The following is a 24,867-nucleotide window of genomic DNA, read 5'->3' as shown; positions in this document are numbered from 1 at the left end:
AGTGTGGTTAGAGAATAAATATAGGCACTTTCAGAATGCCTTCCAACCAATCAAATTAGTCAACTGAAACCAACTCTAATATAATAATCACATAGTGAGTTTAAAATATTGGGAAATTGTTCAAAGCAGAACGTTTTGAGATTGTTGAGGGGTTTGTTTGAACTGAAGGAAAAAAAAAGCACGGGCTGCATGGAGAAATTAAGCCATGTGTTTGAGGGAAATGTGTCTCTAAAACTGTTTACATAACTGCCTTTACCCCCACTAAAACACACACACGCATTTCTTTTTTTAAAAAAAAGTTTATGTTAAGTTTATATGGCTTATACGACAGTTACCTCACATGTTCAGATGTCAAGACATACACTATATTTCATAAGTATTGGGTCACCTGCTCATAAGTACGGTATGTGATTTTTGAGCATTGCTTTCCACATTCCGTCCCAATTTGCTCTTTTAATTCCCTCCTCTTTTCCAGGAAGATGTTCTACTAAATTTTGGAGTGTGCTTATGGATATTTGTGTTCATCAGCCACAAGGGTGTTACTAAAGGCAGGTACTGATGAAGGTGAGGAGATCTGTGGTGCAGTCAGCATTCCAATTCTTCCCAAAGGTGTTCAGTAGGGATGAGATCAGAGCTCTATAGCAGGCCACTTAAGATCTTCCTCTTCAAACCATGTAAACCAGATCTTCAAGGAACATGTTTGGGTTTCCAAGTTCAAGCGAATGCAAAAATTCTATTATAGCCTGTACAATTTGTGCCTCCAGCTTTGAGGTAACAGTTTGGAAAAGAACCATTATAGCATTAAAGGTCAGGTGACCCAATACATTTGGCAATATAGTGTATATATTGGCAGATTCTTTTGTCCTTAAAATGCATTTGTGTGTAGAATTACCTTATTATACAAATGTCTAGCATTCATTGTGAATTAATTGCTAATAATGGAGGCTGCTGATGGTGGCAGTTAATGAAGGAATAGAAAAAAGAGCAAGAAAAAGAGAGCACATGAGATATATATATATATATATATATATATATATATATATATATATATATATATATATATATATATATATACACAGTATGTTCCATTGTTCCTTTACCTGCAAAAGTAAATAAATTATAAATAAATAAATCAACTATCAACATCTATTTATTTATGTATTGTATTTTCTGCACTTATAAATAATAAAAAATTAAAAATGCTGTCGTGTACTGTAGTAAACACTCATCCATTATTTTGGTTAGCTTTGTGGATCTGTTATGTGGTCAGGACCTGCCTGGAACTACTGACCTGAGCATTAACTGAGAAACAATACCACACCTTAAAACCTCCAATCAGAATAAAGCACTCAGTTGTGCTTTTGCATAAATTAGCTTATTTGTAGTGATCGAACCATTGAGGCAAATGATAATTTGCTTTGCCTTAAAAAAATGATGGGGCAGTGCACTATAGTGTATTAGATATTGAAGGCTTATACCTCCAGGGTCCTAGAGCTCCTGAGATTGGATTGCTGCCTGTGAACAAAAAATGTTGTGTATTCTCCATGTAGCATGTTTTGTGTGAATTTCCTCATACTGTCCCAAAACATGCATTTAGCTGGATTGGTTGTGCTACATTACCTTAAAGCAGTTATGTGTGTAGTGTTCCTGTGATAGGCTGTTCATCCATCATAACCCTGCCCAGTATAAAGAGCCAACTGACGATGGATTAATGGATTAACTTTCCCTACCCCTAACCATAGGGGGTTAGATTTATTTCAATTGTATATGGTTTTCATTCTTTGACCCTGGCTTGTCATCTCCGATTGCATCAATAAACCTGGGACTGAACATTTTACTCATATTATAAAAATAAATAAATAAACCTTAAAAAAAAAAGGAGGGGAAAAAACACTGTGAGCCTTTTTTTCTCAAAAAACAACAACCACCTTTCCTTGAATCAGCCTCTAACAAATATGGTTGTGTAAATTACTGTTGAACTGATTTGGGTCAGCTTGCTGAATCACCTGTTTCCTTTTGTCTCTCTTTTTTGGATTTTAATCAACTCTGCTGTGGCTCATACCACAAGGGCATCAAATGCAGAGTCAGAGGCTTGTTTACTCATGGTCATTCGGTGCCTCAATGCTGAGAGCAGGCCCTCGTTAATATGCATGATGTGGGAGTGCAACACGATGTGCATCCGTTAGTATGTGTGCATGAGCCACTTGCATAGGTTACTCATTTGGCCACTTTCCTCAAAACATAATTCATTCTAATAATAGCGCAAGAGTTCGGCACTAGGTACGGCCTGTGGCAGATTAGGAAACTGATCCTCATCTGGCGAAACCAATTTGTGAATTCATCTAAACCGAGAAGAGAACGAGGAAGGATGTGAGATGAAACCAGATCTGATGAAAAAGAATTCTCTCTGTGCTTCAGAACGCAAATACTGGAGGCTGGGAGGTGTGAATCTGAATGCAAGAGATAAGTGTAGCTGATGAAAGGAAAACTGTAAAGGAAATAAAAAAAGAGACAAAAAAAGAAGTGAGATAAAGATTTCGAAAGCAGCTAGCTGATGCTGTAACAGAAATGCAGGGGGGAAAAAGAGAAATGCATGATTGAGTCTTTACAGACAGAACCGTGTGACATGGGGAAGATTGCATGGGCTGGACGTTTCTCTTTCTCCGACACTCATTACTATTCCTCTCATGTGTGGGGAGGAGAGGCTTTTTGGCTGTTTGTCATAGGGTGAAGTCTCCATAATGATGCATAATGACCCATGTGTGGGATGCTATATATACGTGTGTGTAAGTGTGTGTGTGTGTTATGGTATTTTTGTAAATGTGTACAGGAGTGTGTTTGTTGCTTCGCTCGGTGGGTACGTGCCATACCCATGACCCTGCACGCCCATGTGGAGGCATTTAGTAGAGACTGTATTTCCGGCTCTGTGGATCAATAAAATGTGTCCTATTAGGAAGCATTGGGATTCATTAGGGAGCATATGTTGCTCTGCAGTGCGGCACTAACTGTGGAATTAATGCCCTGGGTGGGCCAATTAAATTTGGATCCTTTATGGTTGCGCTGATTGCCATATTTAGGATCTGAATTTCAATGAATGCCTTGCAAACATCTCGTCTCTCAGAGGAGTGTGTGAGCTAGCGGTGATGTGTGTGTGGGGGGAAGGTTGCTTTGCTCACATGTAATGTGTAAATATGTGTGTTTATGCAGGATTGGAGAGGGGAGATCAGAAATATAATGTTAGTTCATAATTCTTACACAAAAAACAGCCCACCTGGACTTTTTCCATAGTTTGGAGTGATAGATCATAAGTGACCTGCTATAGAGCTTTAACCTCAACCCTACTGAAAACCTATGGGATGAATTTAAACACTGACTGCACGTCAGGCCTCCTCAGCTCACCTACATCAGTACCTTTAAAGTCTGACATTAGTACCTGACTTTATTATTGTCCTTGTGGCTCTATGATCACAAATCTACACAAGCACCCTGCAAAATCTCATGAAACATCTTCCCAGGAGAGTGGAGGTTTTTATAACAGCAAATGGGAACTACAGTATCTCACAAAAATGTGTACACCCCTCACATTTCAGCAAACATTTTTGTATATCTTCTCAAGGGACAGTACTATAGAAATGAACCCTGGATATATTTTAGCGTAGTCAATGTGAAGCTTGTATAGCAGTACAGATTTACTGTCCTCTGAAAATAACTCAACATACAACCATTATTGTCAAAAAATCTGTCAACAGAAGTAAGAACACCCTAAGTGAACATGCCAAAACTGTGTCAAAAGTGTTGTTATTTTGTTATCCACCACTGCCTTAATCCTCCTGGGCATGGAATTCACCAGAGCTGCACAGGTTGCTGCTAGAATCCTCTTCCACTCCTCCATAATGACATTACAGAGCTGCTGGATGTTAGACACATGGTGCTTCTCCACCTTCCGTTTAAGGATGCACCACAGGTTCTCAATAGGGTTCAGGTCAGGAGACATATTTAGCCACTTCATCACCTTTACCTTCAGCAAAGCAGCTGTCATCTTGGCAATGTGTTTGGGGTCACTAATGCAGCCCCTGACCATGATGCTACCACCACCATGCTTGACAGTAGGCAAGACACAATTTTCTTGGTTCTCCTCATCAGGGCATCACCACACATTATGGACACCATCTAAACCAAAACCTAACCTAAATCTAAACCTTAGTCTCATCAGACCACAGGACATGGTTCCAGTAGTTCATGCTCTTGGAAAGGTCGTCTCTAGCATACTTTTTGCAGGCTTTCTTGTGAGCCAGCTTGTGAAAAAGCTTCCTTCTGGGACAACGGCCATGCAAACTGACTTGTTGCAGTGCACAAAGTATAGTCTGAGCACTGACAATGCAATGATGCAAAGCAATGATGGAGCTAATTCTGCACCTGACACACAGCACGTGGACTCAACTTCTTTGATGGACCCTTACAAGACCTGTTCCAAGTGGAACCTGTCTTGCATACACATACACACATATATATATATATATATGTGTGTATGTATATGCTTTTTAAAAGGAGGATAGAAGGATGATACTTGAAAATTTGATAATAATGGATAAGAGCAGCTTTCCAAATTTGGCTGGCTGGACACGTCTTGGATAATGTGTGTGAAAGCTTTTAGCCTACCAGGCAGGTAGCTGTAATATAATAAGGAAAACCTGGTAGATGAAAATTCATAAAACATCAAATCAATTATAATAATAATTATATCAATTAAAATGGGTAATTAATCATAATTCTAATCCCTATGAAAATTATATAATGTCGATTAATTATAAAGCTAAAAAAAGCACATTTTATCTAGAAGCTACAGTATATTTTGCCTCAAAAAATGCAATCACAGTTAATATTTCAAAGTAATTTTGTGCAAACTAAACATAAGTCCATAATGTACTGTTATACATGTGGTTAGTTAGAATGCATCTACACTGCATGCTGATAACATTTAAACATTAAATCCATGTTACACCCATTAAGGAAATTTTTCATCCAGAACAGCAGAGGGCCCTTTCCCCTTTCTCTTTTACCCTTTTCTGTTTAAATTGAATGAACATTTAAATTAAAGCAAAGTCTTGACAACACTTGCTTTTGTAAGTTCCTGTGATGGCTGTTCTTCCGTTTTGACCCTTGACATGTTTCTTTGGATTTAATTTATGTGGTATTATGTGGACTCCCACGTTTATACCAGAATCTGGAGGAACATCTTCCCAGAAGATGTTCCTCCAGATTTTGGAGTGTGCTTATGTTGATGTAGATTGAAGAGGCCTGGGGCGCAGTCAACGTTCTAATTCATTCAAAACGTGTTTAATAGGGTCGAGGTTAAAACTCTCTAGCAGGCCACACAAGATCTTCCACTCCAAACCATGTGTACCATATCTTCAGGGAGCTTTCTTTGTGTATGCTTAAGCAGAATGTCATGCTGGAACAGGTTTGGGTCTTCTGGAAAAATGGAATGCTGCTGCATCCAATGACATTCTATACAATTGTAAACCTCCAACTTTGTGGTAACAGAAGAACGAGATATGGCTGGAAAAGTCAGGTGTCCCAATACTTTTGAGAAGTCTAAATGAGTGAGAACTTGAGTCCAAATTTGTTATCTCTAAACACAAAATTCAGATATACATTTGTATCTTTAATTCTTTTAGGGGGTTGTGCTGGATATGAACCCTCTCCATAGATATCTGTCTGCACAACTCTATCTACACAGACAACACAAAGCCAAGACTGGTGTCTAATTAATATCCTAGACTGCTCCCAGATTTTAGCGGCATTATCTGTATAGTGTTATATAAATGCAAGGCCACTTATTCTAATCTCTCTTTGAAAGCAAAAAAGATGAGCACTTTATTAGGAACATAAATAATACTGGGCAGGGTCTTGCTTTGCTCTATAAACCACCTCAATTTTTAATTGGCATGGATTCCACAAGATACTGGAATCATTTCTTTGAGGTTCTGATCCGTATCGACTGTGGACACGAGGCAGATTGGTTCCATTTATTCCTTCTGTTGGTGCCAAATTTTGACCCTACCATCTGTGTGCCTCAGCAGAAATCCAGATTCATCAGACCAGTCTTCAGCAGTCCAATGTCGGTACGTCTGTGCCCAATGTAGCCTCAGCTTTTTGAAGCCTATCTGCCTCAAAGTTCATTTTGTGTATGGTAAGATGTTTTATTTTGTGGTGAGATATAACAGTGGTTATCCAGGTTAACATAGCCTTTCTGTCTATTCTCCACTGAGCGATCAACAAGTTCACTGGATGGTCTTTAATCATTGCAGCTTTCTAATAAATCTTTTTTTTTCTTTAACTCTTGTAATATCTTGAGTAATTTATTTAAAATGAATTATTACTACAGTAGAAGTACTTTTATTTTTCATTATGCTTTGTCCTCTTTCTCAAACCAATCCAGACTTACACAAATGCAGTGAATTAGACCATCTGCTTGTTAGTGATGTAGAGTGTTTGAAGTGACAAATGACGCCATTTCATTCAGGAACAACATCAATTGAACTCATTAGGGTTGTTTGGTCATTTGGGGTTCAGGCAATATTGGTTTAAGGGCATACCAGAAGTACTTAATACCTTCCCAACAGCCTGTTTCACTTTAATTTAGTTGGCAGACAGGTGATCCAACGATTGCCGCGCATGTGTGTCGGTAAGACTGGAAGTCAATGTGGCTGTGTTTATGCGAATCGCTTTAATTAATCTCATTTATAAACCGGCTGCGAAAGGCTTTTGCACTGGGGCATCCTTCCTTGGCGGAAGAAGGAAAATGAGGGAAAGGGGAAAAAAGAAAAAGAAAAAGAGAAGCACATACTGTAGCACAAACATCAGCACCCACTAATCAGACACTATGGCTATTACAGCTGATAAACCTTTTCCTCTAACCTAGTAACTCAAACTTTATGTCTTCATACTATATAATTAAGAGCCAGTTGTATAAAGATCATTCTTCTCTCAGTGAACTCCATGTAACACCAGAGTACATTTTGCTGCAAGGAAACAGATATAGCAGAGAAAAAATTAGATGTCCGACGCTAGAGATACAAGATCAAAGAGATAAAAGAGACGGCTGTAACTGAACGGCACAGACACTCGTCTATGGTGTGTTAGTAGAATATGCCACACAATAATCACAAATGGAGGATCCTGGGTTCATTTCCCTGATATGACAATAATGATACAAACTTACATCAGCATTTTTACATCATACATTTTTCTTTCAGCTCCCCAGACCTACTTTACTAAAAAAAAAAATACAGTACATCTTTAATAAACATATAATAGCATGTGATATTTTCTTCAGCGTTTGATTCCCACCCCCCAAAAAAAAATTAAAATAAAAAATAAAATAAAAAAAGCAGGGAGGACTTTAACCATTAAGGAACAATAGCTATTTCCAATTGAATAAGTCATATTGTTTACATACATTATATATATATATATATATATATATATATATATATATATATATATATATATATATATATATATATATTTTATTTTTTTTTTTTGTTTGTTTTTTTTTACAGCTCATTTGTATTTGTTTTTTATTTGTAGTGAAATATACTAGTATAAGTTTACCTCATTAATTTGTATTATTTTTCACAATTTGTATTAAGAGCTTCAGAGTACTCAGTCTGTTCTTTTCTCATTTTGCTAATGATATATGATATAATCAAGTGAATGTGCATCTGCCCTTTTTTATTATACATTATTATTATACATTTCAATTTGAGGCATTCAATTAAAGTCATCAATGCAAAAAAAACAAAAAACAAAACATGATCCAGTGTGTGAAAATAGATAAAGCAGTGTTGAAGTGGAGGGAAAGCCTCTCTGGCTCTGCCTCAGTAAAAGCTTTTGGTATGTAAGAGTGAAAGAAAGCCTCAAATAAAGGGTGTTTTCTTCACATCCATGGAAGCCATGAACTCTCACATTTTTTAAAAAGTGTACTGAGGTAAGTTTGCTTATTTGCTAACAATAAATGGCTATGATTCATAATGTTAGCCTGGCTATATATGATTTTTTGATAAGATTAGAATTCTGGTAGCTAAAAAAATGAATAGGCAGCAAATCAGACTCTAACTAATGGTAAATATGTACATAAAAAGAGACTGGACTAGATATTAAGGCAATATGGTGTAGTTCCAAACAGTTTTGGAAAGTGTTTAAATACAATACAAATACAGAGGGAAAAAAAACTTATTCGAAGTCATTTAAAAGTAGCATGACTCTTTCTTTCAGTTGAGTAAACTGGTGGCTGGACACCAATTCATTCATCTTTATCTTTCACTTTATCAGGGACACTGTGGATTCGAAACCTGTCCCAATAACCCTGGACTCATTGTGAAAAAAGTCACCCTGGATGGGATCAACTTTCCTGGCAATTTAGCTGGATATGTCCACTTTGATTTGATGAAGTAATTAACATAACAGTAGGTAAATTTAACAAAATGAGAACTAAAAGATCAGAGTAAAACAATGCAATCCCTGAGTTGTTTTTTTCTTATTCTATTATTAAATCCATAAAATAATTGTGTGGTTCCCATTTGAATACATGCAGATCTGCCTGTATCTAATAATCAGGATAGGTAGGGCCATTTATCCAAGGTTTTCAGTTAGGCATTAAAATCTCGGGACCAATGCTATCTATTCTATCCAGGCAAAAACAGCTGGTCAGACTTTAGTTACATACACGTTTGTTTTTTGACTGTAATATTGGTGCTCATACTTTACATATATCAAAAAAATCTAACAAGGTTAACCTTGTGTGTTCCACTCAACCCATTAGCATGTTCAGTAATGATGCCATATGTCTACATTGCAACTGAACAGGCATAATTGTGCATTCTTCACAAGATCAGGTATTGTTTTGCAATGTCAAATCGAAATATACAATGTGCACCATAGTGTGACTAATTAAAAAAATACCTCTTTGTTTTGCAGATCTAAAAATCCTGCACAGGAAAACGGCAAAAAAACAGAACGTATGCAGGAAGTGGACAGTACTGTAGGTATTGCTGGTGCATTAGTGAGTCCTGTTAATGGTATAAGATAGTTAAGTTTTAATGAAGCAGGCCTGGAGGCATGTAAAGACAAATTGTCGATCTGGGTCAAACGGAGAAGCAAATGAGGAGGTGTTAGTGTGTGTAAACAATATAGAATGCTAGCAGGGTTTAATGAAGAGAATGTCAGTTTGTCTAAGGTTTTTGACTTCACTGACATTGTCAACGCTGTTTATAACTGGCAGGCTCAAATGAGTATAACTGGTAGTGCTTGAGGGTGGGATGAATGGTAAGGTTTTTGTTCTATGTCTATCTGAACAAGCCCAGCTACTCTAAGGCATAGATATAGGATAGCTACTGCAGCTGGGAAGCACTGTCTGTTTAATGTAGCAGCAGTTCATACAGATGTGGTTGCTTCATGTGTTTTTGAGGAAGAGGTTTACCTTCATCATCTATGATTGATAGAGAAAACTAGCTAGAGAGAATGAATTTGCAACAGTAAAAAAAAAAAAACCACATCTGTGCATAGCTTATAGATTTCAAACATATTGCTGATTGTGCATGTCCTAATGGATTCTTCAACAGCTTTGGAAAGTAACAGGCAGGTGTGTTTGATTTAACAGGCAGTAGTGCGGCATTAGTTTGATGATGAATTCAGCCTCTGAGGGCTCTTGAATGTGGAGGAACATGATGATGAAGAGTCTGTAATATCCACGGTGTTCACCCCCATCTTCTTCAGTGACGAAGCATCCGTGACTGAGACCGAGCGCGAGAAGGAGGGACGTACAGGAGCAACTGAGCCTGTGAAAGAGGTGGAAGGGGGAACAAGAGTGTGGATGAAAAATCAACAAAAAAGAGATGTCTGTGGAGAGATGCTCAAACATGCGCAGACGAATCGAAAGCACGGCGCTCTCTTTAACCTTTTAAATAACCCTCTGCTTGGGGAATTCTGCTTGTTTTAAGATGTGAGGATAAAAATTGCAGGCGCTCGTGTTCCACAGAGTAAAATGCATGACCAGATATGTAGTGGAGGGGATTTCTCGATAGTGTGGTTTGAGAAAGGAGCAATGGCATTGCTTTGCCTAAAGGGGCAGTAGAGGCACATGCTGCCTTAGGACCTGTGGGCTGTTAGATGAGAGTATGATGGTTTTTCATCAGGAGCTCAAAGTCAGGGGATATCACCCACTGGACTGTAATTATTATCAGGATTATCATTAGCACTGTGTGCTGTTGCACTTTTGCCAACAGAAGCGGGTGGGAGGCTCTGAATGACCCTCCACACACACACACACACACACACACACACACACACACACACACACGCTCAAGCATGCCAGTAGTGTCATTATTGTAGCATAGCATGGGAGGATGAATTATGTTGTTTGTATAAAGACCAGCTGAGTTCATAAAGCATGGCAGCACCACATTATTTAAGATCACCACTACTACCCACTTGTTCTACCAGTCCTTCCCTTCCATATTTTCTCCGGATCTTCTCCGTTATCCTCAGGCACGCTCTTTATTTCTCGATTACTGCCACTCTTAATCACTCCCCCTCCCTGGATCCTTTTTCTCTAGCTTTTGAGACAGTACCTGAGATGCTCATGCCATCCTTCATCTTCTGGTTCGTTTTCTGCTGCAGCTGCTTCTCAAACTCCCTCACTTCCTCCAGGTTCATCCCTGCCACAATGCAAACGCAAAGCCATGTTAGCCAGGCACACACACCAAATCACATTAGTGCTTTATTATGCAGGAGGTGCAGCGTATGTATGATGCCTGAATAAAGCTGCATTGAAACCACTTGAATCGCTTGGATTTGAGAAGATGGTCATATTGGCGAGAAAAGCAATGTAATTAACCCAAAGGTCAAAGGGACCCTGTTATATACTTTTATGTGAAGTACAGTAATAAATAGCATTCTTTTTTTTTTTATGAAGAACCCAATATAAGATAGAGGATAGATAAATATAAGATAGAGTTAATGCATAGGTTTCTTTTATCTGAGAGTAACAGGGAGCAGTGTAAGTGCAGATATTAGTTAATCGATTTTATAAATTGAAAGAGACAGACAGATTGAATGGATAACTTAAAAATAAAGGTTTAATTTAATAATTTTTTATAAAACATTTACACTCACCATGCCACTCGTCCATCCATGCTACTGCCTGTCTGTGTCCTACCAGCAGGATGTCACGGATATTCTACAGTGGAAGCAAGAAACACTATTTTACATCGGGCACCACTTATCATATAACAGTGCCAAATAGATTATTCCTAGAAACCCACCCTGTGGATGAACTCTTCGGTCCGGCCCTGGAACCCATAGACTTCGAAGCTGCACTGGACTCTCTTGTAGGAACACATGATTGGCTTGGTGCTATTTCTCCAGCCATCCACCAGGGGGCCACGCCCTGTCCTGTCTGACACCCAGCAGCTCAGGTCCTGCGTGGGTTAATCAGTCACACACATATTACATACATCCACACATGCTCATGCCTGAGAGAGGACACATTGTGTTCTCTCAGATTCCGATAGCAAGATAGATTTCTTGTCTAATCTCATGTGTAGTAATAAGTATGTATGCCCTATGGCCTTGCGGTAATTACGCAGACCACCTATGATGCATCGCCTCCCTGTGATAATTAGCAGAAGGAGCACTCCTAGTATGGGGTTTTGTTGCAGCGTCCTAACTAACCCCTAACAGTCAAATGATTTCGCCCGTTAGATTTACGGCTGTTAAGCACAACGATAAACAAGAAAGTCCACAGCGCTGTTTAATGATTTACTACTCCAAACCAGAATTTCCTCTCTATCTCTACAGTGTGTGTGTTTGTGTGTGTAGGCATGTATTTATCTGCTTACGGAGACCAAATTTGACCTTGGGGAGTCAGGATTAAGAAAAATGACTTGTGTTGAGTTGTAGGTGTGGATTTTTTGTAGCAAAAGTACTATGAAAATTAATTAAATTAATCAAAAAGATAAAAGTATAAATGTGTGTGTGTGTGTGTGTGTGTGTTATGGAGTGTGTGCCTGTGTGGTTGTGTGTATATTGTATTTTTAGTGTCTGGCTTTTGGATCTTTCTCACATCATAACCAATTATAGCAGAATGTTCTTGTGTTTGGGAATGTGTGGATAGGGGGGGTTGGGATCTAATGTCTCCACAAGGATAGGAATATAGTATGTGACAGTTTTGACCTTGTGGGGACATTTGACTTTTCCTCAATCTTTTCTTAAATATATCAAAAGCCAAACTTTCCATTTGGATACTGAGAATTTGATTACGGTTATATTTCCATGTAGGCATTAATAATTAGACCAATGAAAGGTCCTTTTAAGTCGTGTGTGTGTGTGTGTGTGTGTGCGGGGAGTATGTGTGTGTGGGTGGGGAGTATGTGTGTGTGGGTGGGTACCTCATGTTTTTTGTAATACTTTTCCGGAATCGGGTCACTCAGTATATCCAAGAAGCAGACGCTGTCTTGCGGTGTGGGCTTGTCTTCGAACACCTGCCCAGGTGACACCAAAGTGAGTCACATGACCGTGCAAGTGACAGCACAGCATGGCAAGGGCAAGATAGAAAGTCACAATCATTTAACATCCTCACAATGGGGTCTGTGAACTAAAAGCCAACAGCCAAATGTGCCGAAGCCTGGAAATCATTTGTCATGGCAGAAATTTGCAAAGCCAAATGGATGCATCGTGAGTTTGATGAAACAAACAAACAAAGAAAAAATGAGTATGGAAATGATGTAACATACTAAACAATACGAATATAACTTGAAACGGAATGCCAGTGTTACACCTAAGCCATAACAATATTAACTGTAGCAACGTTCTCGAGCACACCCTTGGCATGACACTGTATGGAAAACATACAATGACGAAAGTCTGCTGAATTCAAAAGCCAGTGATTTATGCAAACAACTGCAGGCGAAGGGATCTTTGCCCAAGTCTGCTCACCTCGCAATTGAGAGCGAGCCACTGAGGGAGCAGAGGCAGAGCGGCCTTGGCTCTGCGGCGCAGCAGGTGCCTTTTACAGCAGCCAGGATGAAAGTGAGGAGAGCTGGACAGGATAAAAACAAGCAGCATGGGATTCTGTCATCAGTGACTACTGCAATATCAGTCTCTGTATACGAGTCTCTGACCTGCCTCCTCCTCTTTTTATTTATTTTTCATTCTGCCTTCTGCCTGCGCTGCCTTCAATCTCTCTCTCTCTCTCTCTCTCTCTGTGTCTCACTGTCTGTGTCGTTCTCACTCTGGAGCATTGCTCTATTGTTTGCTCTTGCTCTTGTGTTGACACTTTTCATGCATGTTGTTTCCCATTACCCTGTTGCAAACATTTGTGAACTCGTGTGTTTGAGCACCGGAACATTTTCCGCCCGGCATGCTGTGAGAATGTCTGGGTGTGTGTAGTCTATTTGTGGGAAGATCCAGAGCGATGGCTCGGCAGAGGCAGGTTGGGACTTGTACAGCCATAATTTGCATGGCTTAATAGGAGAGGGCACTTTGAGGCTGAGCCAATTTTTTGTCAGTCACTGAGTGCATCCAAAACCAACATCAACACTATCAAAACCTGCTTTACTCACCCACCACATACCAACCAACAGCCCTGTTCTTTTAAAACATGTCTCTTGAACTGAAACAGTGCAAAAACTTCTTCTCACAGTATTTCTACCTCCTTCAGGATGAAGGTTAGAAGCAGAGAGGCTCTTACAAGGACCGTGAGGGCACAGCATGCGGATGAATAGGTAGCTGTGTTTTAAAAAGATTAGTGGAGAGTGCACGTGCACACACACACACACACACACACACTCGCAGTGTGCACATATTATCACCACTGTACTTACATTCTCATTGCTCCCATTGTTGTTTTCAAAATGCGTCTCGATTTTGATGCTCAGCTTGGGAAGGAAGGAGCACTGGGCAAAGAGAGATAAAAAAGGAGAGAAAGAAAGAGATATATAGGCAGAGAGAGAACGTGAGAGAGGAAGGGAGAGGAAGTGCTGGTTATAGGATACATTCAGATGGTCACTGAGTGCATCAGGACTGCATCTGAGTTAAAGTCGGTATACAAGGCTACTTACTGTGTACTCTGTAGCAACAATGCCATCAGACGCAGGTGGAATAGGAACGAATGAGGAGGGAAAAACAGAGAGAGAGAGCTACGGTCAAGGATTTCTCTGGCGCAGGATACGGAACGTGCACACTCAGTTTCACCGACTCAAGCATTTCTCACAGCTTATATACAACATAATAAAAAAACCTACAGATAAAAATATAATAAAACACTATTATGAAATCATTAACCTTAGGGCACTGAGTCTAACTGTAGACATAGTATAAAACCATTACACACACATAGGTATGTGTAATAGACTTGATAAAAAAAAAAAAAGCAAACAAACAGGCAACACCATTCATAAATACTTTTTACATCAAGTGTTTCTGTTTCCAATAGCAGGCATGCCAAAGAGAAATCCTGTGTTTTCTGTTATTAAGTTCTTACATTCAAAGCACACAATCTAGGTTCCATCATTTGTCTTTTTCATGAAAATGGAACATTAATTTGGGATAATGTTTACTGTTGATATGTCATGGGAATGGAGATGAGGGTTTGTTAGCCCTTGTGCACTCAAAAGGTTCAGTATTTGTAATCAGTGGGAACATAGCTGAGAAGAAGAACTCTAGAAGAGCCATAGTCTCTACATACATTTACAGCATCTAGCAGATGCCCTTATCCACAGCAACTTACATTTATCTCATTCATACAACTGAGCAGTTGAGAGTTAAGGGCCTTGCTCAAGTGCCCAGCAGTGATGGGATTTGAACTCACAACCATCTGATACAACATCTTAACCACTGAGCTACCACTTCCCCTACTTCATTATATTTTGGGCCGTTTTAGGTCATCATCCCTGTGAAAGACCCATAAGTTCCAATAGAGACAGCAGTTTTTGATGCTGGGCAGTACGTTTTGTTCCAGAAATGCTTAGTAGTCTTGTAATTTTATTGTGCCCTGTACAGATTCAAGACTCCTTGTACCAGATGCAGTAAAGCAGCCACTCCATGGTTCACAACAGGCATCATTTTTATTTTTGTATCTGTAAACATACAGCTGATGTGCCTTGCCAAAAAAGCATTTGACATATTTCCAGATACATTGTCACTTTTAAATAGCATGTTTGAAAAAAAAAAAAAACGTAGAAATATTTACAATCCAATTATTTCTTTTTTTTTTTTTTTTTTGATGCAAAAAAACCCCCGACATCGTTCATGTCTGTATATTTATGTAAACTATTTTTATAGACCAAAATGTATGAATACCTGACCATTACATTAATATTTTCTTTTTGAACATTCCAATCAATATTTAATCCATATTTTTCTCCCCGTTTGCTCCACATTAGTTAAATTAGACACTGATTTAAGGTTATGTTTGGGGTGCAGTCAGAATTCCAACTGGGGTCAGAGCTTTAAGGCAGGACAAGCATGATTTTCCACTCCAACCCATGTAAACCATATGTTCATGGTGTTGGTTTTGTGCACAGGGGCATTGTCATGCTGGAACATGTTTGGGTCTCCTACTTCAAGTTGAAGGGAAAATTGAATGCTACCACATCCAAAGACAACAAGTACAATTATGTGCCTTTGTGACTCTGGTAACAGTTTGAGGAAGACCCACATATGGATGATTGATATGTATATGTGCAGTATGTGATGGGTTACTGTTACTTACCTGTGATAGTGTATGGGTAGAAATTCCAAGCCTTTTCCGTGATATAGAAGATCATAGGGACAAACTTCTTTATCCAGGATGGTAATTTACTAAGAGAAAAAGAAACTCAAGTATTATCAGACACTTTGATCAGTTATTATTGTGCTGTTCGAGTTGTCAGTGGTGTGGGATAAAGTAAACGAAGGCTGTTAACTGCTGGCAGACCTCTGACACATAAAACTTTGTAGGCTATAAAATGAACGTTTCACAAAGACAAAAACGCCATCCAGAGCGAAAAAGAGAGTGAGTGAGAGAAAGCAAGACCTCTGTACTGTAATAAATGACAGAGCAGTGCAGATTTGTAACCGCAGGAACACAGTGATAGATGTAGGAACAGATGTGTAGATGGGTGGGTGGCGCAAACAAGACATATGAGAAAAAAAGTTGTACATGTCGACTGTCATGTCCACAGTGTTCCTCTCTCTCTCTCTCTCTCTCTCTCTCTCTCTCTCTCTCTTTCCTCTCTCTTTTTTTTTTCTCCCTCTGTCGCTCTGATGCCTAAAGGACATGTTCCTATAGCCCGAACTGTTCCCCTATAGTCATTATTTCAGCAAAATAAAGCAGCCTTTATCACATAAACACAGCAGAATGAAAGTCTTTTCTTCACATATCCTAGCTTGTTAGAAATCTGGAGTCAGCCATTATGCAGCACCCCTGAAGCAGATAGAGGGTTAAGGGCCTTGCTCAAGGGCCCAACAGTGGCAGATTAGCACTGCTGGGGTTTTAACCCCTGACCAGATCATTAAACCAGAGTCTTAGTGCTTCTCTTGCCTTTTCTAACAAAGTGATGGTTTGAAAAATGTATTCGACTTCTGCCAGTAACATTATTTTTGTTTTATACTCTGAGCCCTCTCAGGATTGTGTTCATGCAGGTTATGTTTTTGTGTTTTGTGTTTTGTGTGTGTGTGTGTGTGTGTGTGTGTGTGTGTGTGTGTGTGTGTGTGTGTGTGTGTGTGTGGTGATTTGTAGAAAGTTGTATTCGGCAGTCCAGATAAGAGCAGAGTAGAGTGGAAAAAATTCTCAAGCCATTTGAGCCAAAAGTACTTTGCTTCACAAATATGTGTCTTTGCAATTATTTACTCATTCTTCCACTTACTCCTGATTCAGCATGCATAATCTAAATGCTAATGCTTGTGAGAATGCAACACTGATTCTATTAGATTTGGAGCCTGAAAAAAAAAATAGTTCTATGTACAAATATAAGAACTGCCGGAACTCATTCATTCCATGGCGCTGAACACAGTTTACAGTTGGATTTCGAATGGAATAGCATTCAATTTGTACTCGAGCATCACTGATGAATGATATTTAAAAAAGATAAGAAAAAAAAAGCACAAACACTGCTGCTGCAGTTTCCTCCGTCTTAAAGAGCGAGAGGAAATGAGTATGTGTTTTAGTAAAGGTTAGGGTTTTAAGACAGCTGCCTACAAATTAAATGTTATAAAAGATGAATAATTAGTGCTGTGAGCGTGTTAAGATAAAGACTCCACGTTCCGCCGATATGCTACCTGACACAGCTGATGAAGGTAAGGAAGTTAAGGGGTAGTAGAAGTAAAAGAAGCATTCGCCAGGAAATTATGGATGCTGATTGTCTAACAATGTTTAATAGGCTAGCTTGTACTTCTATACATATGGAATGTAATTTCTCTTACAGAAAAAACCCCAAAATGATCAGGTAGATCGAGATAATAGTGATAGTGTAATTGAGAGGTGTGTGTCGTCTTACCTGCTGAGGTAAATACGCTTCTCAGTGACTTGGCCAGACCCGTATTTAGGGTGTATTTCAGGCTCGTTCCGGATGACTTCCACACCATCCCCTTCTCCACTCTGCTCGTCGCTGTGTTTGTTGATCATGTACAGCTGACCAATTCTGTACTGGATTATAGAGAGAGAAGAGTTACATTTTTTGTCATTTTTAAGTTTTTTGTCCTTCCTCCTCCTTCACTTCCTCCTTTTCTTCTTCTTCTTTTTCTCCTTTATCTTCTTCATATTTTTCTACTTCTTCTTCTTAATGCTAGTTACTATTAGTATTTTCTTTCTCACATGTTACATAAACACAAGTCTTGGCAACACAAATGCGCCAATTATTTGTTATTTTATTAAAGTAACTTAAAGGAACTAATATGAGACAGAAAAATTGAATATAAACCGTGTCTCTTATATAAATAATCATTTCATAAACGATTTTAATGTTTTATTGTTTGCATTGTCATTTAAAAAAAAAAGTGAGCTATTTTTGTGCCTCAGTAATGCAAAATATAATTTCCAATAATCCCACTCCCACTGTTAACTCATCAAAACCAGTCAGTGAAACTTTCCTATATTTGCACTTTCATTTGTGCATATATAGTGCTTTATTGATATAGGACAATTCATTCATTATGATACACTCGTTTTTTTTGTGTGTGTATTTTATCTTTTCAACATTTAGCCTAAAGGAACAAGACAAGACATGACCGTTTTGTTGCGCTTAAGAACATTCAGCCTCGTGGTGACTACGAATGCATCGGCGGATTTCATTATCTTAACATTCATCCGATTAATTGCAACCAACCCGACCAGACAGCATCTGAGGTGAAAGCTGGCCGACTTGTTCATCTGGGTTGATGTTCCTATAAAAAAGCCTGATGAATATGTTTTGTGGGATTTCTGCTTATAGCCTGCAGTGATAAACATTTTAACCTGTCTGACTTGTTTAATGAAAGGGAAAACACACACACACACACACACACACACACACACACATGCTGGAGCTGTTCTTCAACGTACAATTTTCCCAGTTAAAGTTTTATCTGTCTCCGATCAAAGGCTTAAACTATTCACTCGGGACGAGTTGGTGGCTCTGAGTTCACAGAGTTCAGAGAGCAACGAGCACAATAACATCTTGAACTTGGACATTTGTGTGAGTTTACCGTGTAAACAAAGAGGAAATTCGAACGTCAGCACTTACACACTTACATTCTCTCTCACACACACACTTACCTCCTCCACAGTAAGAGGCATACATATCCTGTACTCTTTTATCAACATGGTTGTGTTATGTCTCCTTTTGCTGCTGTCTGTCTCGAGTATCGTACTGTGTCGCCGTCTCTCTGTAACCTGTTCTACCTGTGAGTGTTTGCTTGCAGTTTCATTTTAAACAATCTTGCCGTGTCCCGCCACTTTCTCTTTAACTTGGTTCTCTCTTCCTCTCTTTCACGTTGTCACTTTATCCACTTTCTTGCAAGGGATTACTCCCACTCCCTCAGCTAGCTAACAGTTCTGTACTTCCTTCTTCTGTGCTTCTCATTCAGCAGCCACAACTCTAACGTCACCAGACTGTAACATAACTCTCTTTCGCTTTATCCTTATCTCGCCTGTTCTTCTTCTGTCTATTTGATGTTTTTTATTTACATTTTTTCCCCTCCTCCTTCATGTGCAATCCTTTAGGTTCTCTCGTCTGCCACATCTACCTGCGGGATCGTGTTTTGATTTACAAACGTTCCCTTTTCTGCGCTCCACCCATTGGCTGCTTTTAGTGCACTCAAAGTTCCTTTATTTTCTAGTTATATTACTTCTGAGCCTCCCCTTCCTTCCTTCTTTCCTTCCTTCATTCCTCCCCACTTTTGTTCCTTTGTATATAACCCTCCCCCTTTCCTCCACCACCTCTTTTACCTTACTCTCTCACCTGAGGCAGAGCATTTTCATATTAACCCTCTGACTCTTTTTAATCTCAGACACACACACACACACACACACACACACAGTCTGCAGCTCCTCTCGGGTATTTAATCTCTCTTTGTCAGCCACGAATTCTATTACTTACTGAGATCACTCAAAAGAAGTTAAAAGACGTATAAGAAGTTCTGCTCTCTAAATCTGCATTTTTTTTCTTTTCTTCTGCACTTACTAAATTAACCGAGCTAATTGAGGTCTACCTCTCACCAGAACTCGTGTGAGCAGATTAACCAGCAGCAACACTATGTTACCAGGTGCTGAAGTCCAGGGCACTAGGGAGATTAACAATTACTTCAGCTGCAGAAAAAAAGAGGGGGGGAAGGTATGTGCTGCATAATGCAGAAAATCCTGCTATTCCTCAGCGAACCTCTGCTTATACTCAGGTGGCACACTTCTGACACTCAGATTGGGTTTAGGGAAATGTTCAGGCCCTCTGCAACCCCTTGTGTTATGTGATATTATTCTCACTGTTTTAATTCCATTTATGTTTCTATACAATGCCAAGATGACACCTAGGGATGGTCATTTCAGTTACATTTTTTTAAAAATTTAATTATATTTTTTATGTCAAGTAACAGTATGGGAAAAGTGCATACAGACGTGCTAAGATGGTAATGTAAAATACACTTTTTTAAAAATTATTAGTAATCCAGACAGTTTAATAGTGCTATGTGACAGTTTGAACCTTCAAAAAAATAAAAAGAAGAAGAAGAAGAAGTGGAAAAAAGCAATCTATGCACTATTTTAATGCCAGAAAAAAAGAAAAGAAATGAAAAGGAAATTGCATGGCAACTGTACCCAGAATTGGAATGTAACAAATTACACATTGTCTCTTTACAGTACTCAAGGAACCTGGCTCATGGTGACAATATTTTTAGTAGAATAATAAAATAATATTTATTTTACTTGTACTGAGGTGACAACAGTCAGTACAATTATGCAAAAACGTGTACATGGAAGCATTTCACAGCTCAGCATCCAGTCTACAGGAACATAGAAGGTGCTATCAATTGAGTGAGCTAGACTATAGTGCTGTAGCTAGCTAGATTTTCAGAGGTTATACAGTGTAACAATTTTCAATTGTACTCGGTAATGCTAAGGATAATGTGTAAGTGGAATCTTTGTTAGCTAAGTAGCTAAGACTAATGATTTACGAATTAACATAAGCTCATGAATCAAGCATGATATGGAAAGACAAAAGTATTTGACAGAGCTAGTCAGATATATATATATATATATATATATATATATATATATATATATATATATATATATATATATATATATATATACAGAAACATACACACACTATTTGGACAAAGATTGTGGACACCGGACCCTACGTCATCCCATTCCACATTTATTCCCCATTTGCTCTTATAATAAATGCCAATCTTATGAAAAGATTCTCCACTAGGTTTTGGAGTGTGCCTGTGGATATTTGTGTGTTATTTAGCTACAAGGGTTTCAGTGAAGTCAGGTACTGATGTAGGTGAGGAGGCCTGGGGTGCAGTCAGCATTTCAGTTCATCCCAATTGTGTTTGATAGGGTTGAAGCCAGAGCTTTATAGCAGGCCACTGTAGATCTTCCAATCAAACCCATGTAAACCATATGTTCAAGGAGCTGGATTTATGCACATTGGCATTGTTATGCTAGAACAGATTTGAATCTCCTAGTTCAAGTAAAGGGAAATCTTAATGTTATGGAATCCAATAACATTCTATACAATAGTGTGCCTCCAACTTTGTGGTTTGGGAAAAAAACACATATGGCTGAAAAGTCAGGTAGTATCCAGTATCAATAGTAAAGTAATAATCCAGTGCAATCTAACATTTTTAGATTACTTGTTTCAGTTGTAGTCATGTGCCATTTTAATTATAATGTTACCAAACAACTAATGTTCTCTTATGTGTAGAATTATTTGGTGACTCATTACTATTACTCATGTGAATTATTACTACACTAGCAGTTCTTTTTCAGCAATCCCTTTTTTCAAGTGAGGTTCTTCTTGTATGCTTTTCATTACTGTAATTTGAATTGATATACAGTACTCAGTATTTGTTTTTTAATGGTCAAAAAGGGAATTGTATTGATGTCACTGGAAACTGTAATATTGTAACCCTATGTGTCTCTACTGTTCATTTGTTAATTTTTATTGGCACCTGTTATCTCTAGTGAATACCGTTAAGAACCAAGATTTTTGGCAGCTTGCGGATCACATGGTGGTATCTACTGGACACCATTAGCAACCATTAGGACAGTATTAGGCCTTCACTTCACTATAATGTTTTTTAAATATATACATTTTTTGTTTAATTATGATCACACATTGCATAATAGAAACCATTTGGTAACAGTGTTAATGGTTAACAGTTTATAGTTTGTAATGAGATTTGTAGCTGAAACCATTATTTTTTAATTTTTGCATCAATTACACTATTTGACAAAAGTAATAACACTATTATGCCTACTTTATATTAGTAAGCTGGTTACTGATTTCATTTGAATCACTGCATTAAAAAAAAACGCTTCATAAGTAATTGTTAGCCCTGGAGCGCAAGAGGAAGCTTTTATTGCTGATTTACCTGGATTTTATTTACAGAAAATGTCATAAAAACAATAAAAATGTGGCATGCTTGCCAGCTCCGCTCTTTCTTCATTCCTGATATGCACTTGTTTTCGTAGCATTTCAATGGAATCTTCCGCAGTAAGGAGAATGAATAGTGACAAAGAACGTCACATGGGACATCGCTTTGCAGTCAGTATTAAACCTATTCTAAGAAACTTCCTTCGGGTCCCAGCATGCTCTCCTCGAGGGTTGCAGTTTAGGGAGCCAAGTTACAACACACGTATAGCGATATACACACACACACATACACACAAATATGCACACACGAATGCACACATACTGTGTCGCCGCAATGCAGGCAAAAAAATAGCATAAGCCACTGAGGGAAACTGATTTGTGCTATGTTTGATTTCATTGGAAATCTCGACTGCAATATTCACACTCCTCTCCAGTTGATACTGTACTTTGTTTAAACTTGTTCAAAGCAGTCAGAAAAAACTCATTTCTCAGCTCGGACATCGATATTCCTTCCCGATCGATCCTTAGAAACACGGTTCTGCTTAACTCTTGATTAAACAACAAGTAAAATATATTATAAAATAGCAAAAGAGCCCTTGCATATCTATAAATATATAAAATATTCATCTGGCAGTGCAATCCTTGGCATGGGTTAATAAATAGGAAATTGCAGCAGGTGGCCTTATCTAGAGAGGTTTACAAAAGTAAATGGCTTTATGGATTTTCTTTTTAATAGCATGTTTTTTCCCCAATCAATTTGCTTTGTTTCATTCGGGTCGAGAAACGAGGAGAGTTTGGAGTTTTGCTTAGAATGACATTCAAATGCTTATGCAAATGATGGGTATGTAGACGGCACACAATCATGTTGTATGGTTACACCTCTGCCTGAAGTCCACTGAGGTGAAATTGGCAGCTCTATGGTACTGACTAACAGCTTCCTGGCAATGTTTATATATATATATATATATATATATATATATATATATATATATATATATATATATATATATATATATATATATATATTCCTAACATGATCTTGCATGCAATATGTATCTGTCCTGTAGGTCCTATAAAGGTCATATCAAGAGGAGTCAGTCTGACTTTTGTGATTTTGATCTTCATTTAAAGGCATTACACTTTTATCACACTTAGGCTATAAACATCGCTTATTTGACATCAGTTTTTTTGCCTGACTGACCTTTTCACATATGATTGAGCTAATTTGACCTTACAAATAGATCAAAAACGTATCCAAACTTGCTTAAGCTAAATTAATGAGTGCTCTGGGTACTCCTCTGGTGTCAAGGTGCCATTAGCCATGGTAATTATACACTAATGGGTTTCCTGTGTGTTTGATCATTAGCTGTCATCAAGAAGAGTCAGCAATCAAGGTGCAATAGCTGAACAGAGTGAAGACCTGCAAAGTTTGGAGGACATGATTCTGGTGTGTCCACTGTTCTTTTTTAACTCTCACACTGACGTAACAATGGTGCAGATTTTCCGTCGCAGGCTGGCCCCATTTAATCTTCAATGGCAAATCCCCGAACAAGCTCCCGAGCACAGACAAAAGAAGAAAATGCATAACAATATTCATAAATTCTAGCTGTGTTTCATTGCGTTCGCACGACACAGCCAGCTCCCATGACGATAACTGTGTTTTATTCCTATTGAGCATGTTTCACACTGATCAAATCAATCCTGTTATCATTTTAAAATCGCTTACGTTATTGACATAACAAGGCTCCTGCAAGCATTTATTGTATGATCCGAAGTTTAACACAGTTGAACAAGCTTTAATGTAATTGTTAAAGTGGCAGCCTGAGGCAGTGCTGCTGTATGAGGAACGTAATTTTGTGGCACCTCACAGCTGATCTGATTATTCCATGTAATTTATCTCTTTGCAGTGTTCCATCCTCCACTTGTGCCATTCTTGATTAAGGGCTACTTCGAGTCTCTATTTTTGCCAATACAAGCCCTCTTTCATCAGGCTACAGAACTCAGGCACACATCCCCAGTGACTGATATACAGTATCTCCGAGAGACAAGGAAATGTTTTTTGCTGCTAAATATTCTGTAAGTTACAGCCACTTAATGGTTTTTCTATGAGCTAACTGACTTTTAGTACATGACATCCACAGAGAGATTTATTACTCGTTCTCTCACATTAGCCATTGACCAAGGCTTGCCTCAACCATTACTCCTAGGATAGCTAATTTAACGTCACGAGCACCAGATGGAAATATTCTACTCAGTCTGCAAAAACGTGTTTAAACTTTAAAAAACCCTTGAAATCAAACGTGTGCTGTTAACAGCTCCCAATCAGCCAGATGGCATGTCATTTTTGTTTCATTTACATCTTATATCACAGCAAATCAAATCAATGTGTACTGTACCCACAAAGCCAATTCGTTTGACTTTGTTTCTTGATGGGGCATCGGTTATTGGAAAAAAATCAACAATAAATTGTCATTGTAGGCAAATTGTTGTGGTATAACACAATATTTACTTATGAATTTGGTTGGATGTTTTATATATATATAAAAAAAAATTGTGCTCAGGATTATGGATCCAGTCAATGCATATGATGGGAATACATTCTAAAAAGTACACCATGCATTCACACATTCACACCAAACTTTTGTTTAGAGTAGAAAACATGCTTATGTGTTTTTGGGTAGTTGAGAGGAAACCAGATGCATTTTACAGTGTCATAGGGAAAACATGCAAAACATGCAAGACAGTAACC

At 38.4% G+C, this 24,867-nt stretch overlaps 1 protein-coding gene and 1 long non-coding RNA gene across 2 annotated transcripts; one reads left to right on the top strand and one right to left on the bottom strand.

The window, feature by feature from the left end:
- Positions 1–7,720: 7,720 nt before the first annotated feature.
- pitpnc1b (phosphatidylinositol transfer protein cytoplasmic 1b) lies at positions 7,721–19,286 on the bottom strand. Its single transcript, XM_046847854.1, has 10 exons — positions 18,797–19,286; positions 17,541–17,689; positions 15,776–15,864; positions 14,124–14,131; positions 13,887–13,958; positions 12,453–12,545; positions 11,328–11,483; positions 11,179–11,242; positions 10,635–10,721; positions 7,721–9,842 (listed from the first exon to the last, which is right to left on the bottom strand). The coding sequence occupies exons 1-10, from the start codon at positions 18,842–18,844 to the stop codon at positions 9,679–9,681; spliced, it is 930 nt and encodes a 309-aa protein (XP_046703810.1). The 5' UTR covers positions 18,845–19,286; the 3' UTR covers positions 7,721–9,678.
- A 198-nt stretch (positions 19,287–19,484) lies between these two features.
- On the top strand, positions 19,485–24,808 carry LOC124384873. The gene is made up of 3 exons (XR_006925632.1): positions 19,485–19,853; positions 23,485–23,565; positions 24,026–24,808. It is a non-coding gene; the product is annotated as an uncharacterized LOC124384873 (long non-coding RNA).
- Positions 24,809–24,867: the final 59 nt, after the last annotated feature.

The sequence above is a fragment of the Silurus meridionalis genome, chromosome 4 (assembly GCF_014805685.1).
Source record: "Silurus meridionalis isolate SWU-2019-XX chromosome 4, ASM1480568v1, whole genome shotgun sequence".
NCBI lineage: Eukaryota > Metazoa > Chordata > Actinopteri > Siluriformes > Siluridae > Silurus > Silurus meridionalis.
The sequence above is the reverse complement of the archived record's forward strand: the minus strand, read 5'-3'. Positions and strand labels throughout refer to the sequence as shown.

Coding starts and splice junctions, on each gene's coding strand:
- pitpnc1b (XM_046847854.1), bottom strand. CDS start 18,844: ATGTTGATAAAAGAGTACAGGATATGTATGCCTCTTACTGTGGAGGAG. Junction 17,690..18,796: donor TGCCTCTTACTGTGGAGGAG/GTAAGTGTGTGT, acceptor TCTATAATCCAG/TACAGAATTGGTCAGCTGTA. Junction 15,865..17,540: donor AAGCGTATTTACCTCAGCAG/GTAAGACGACAC, acceptor TTTTTCTCTTAG/TAAATTACCATCCTGGATAA.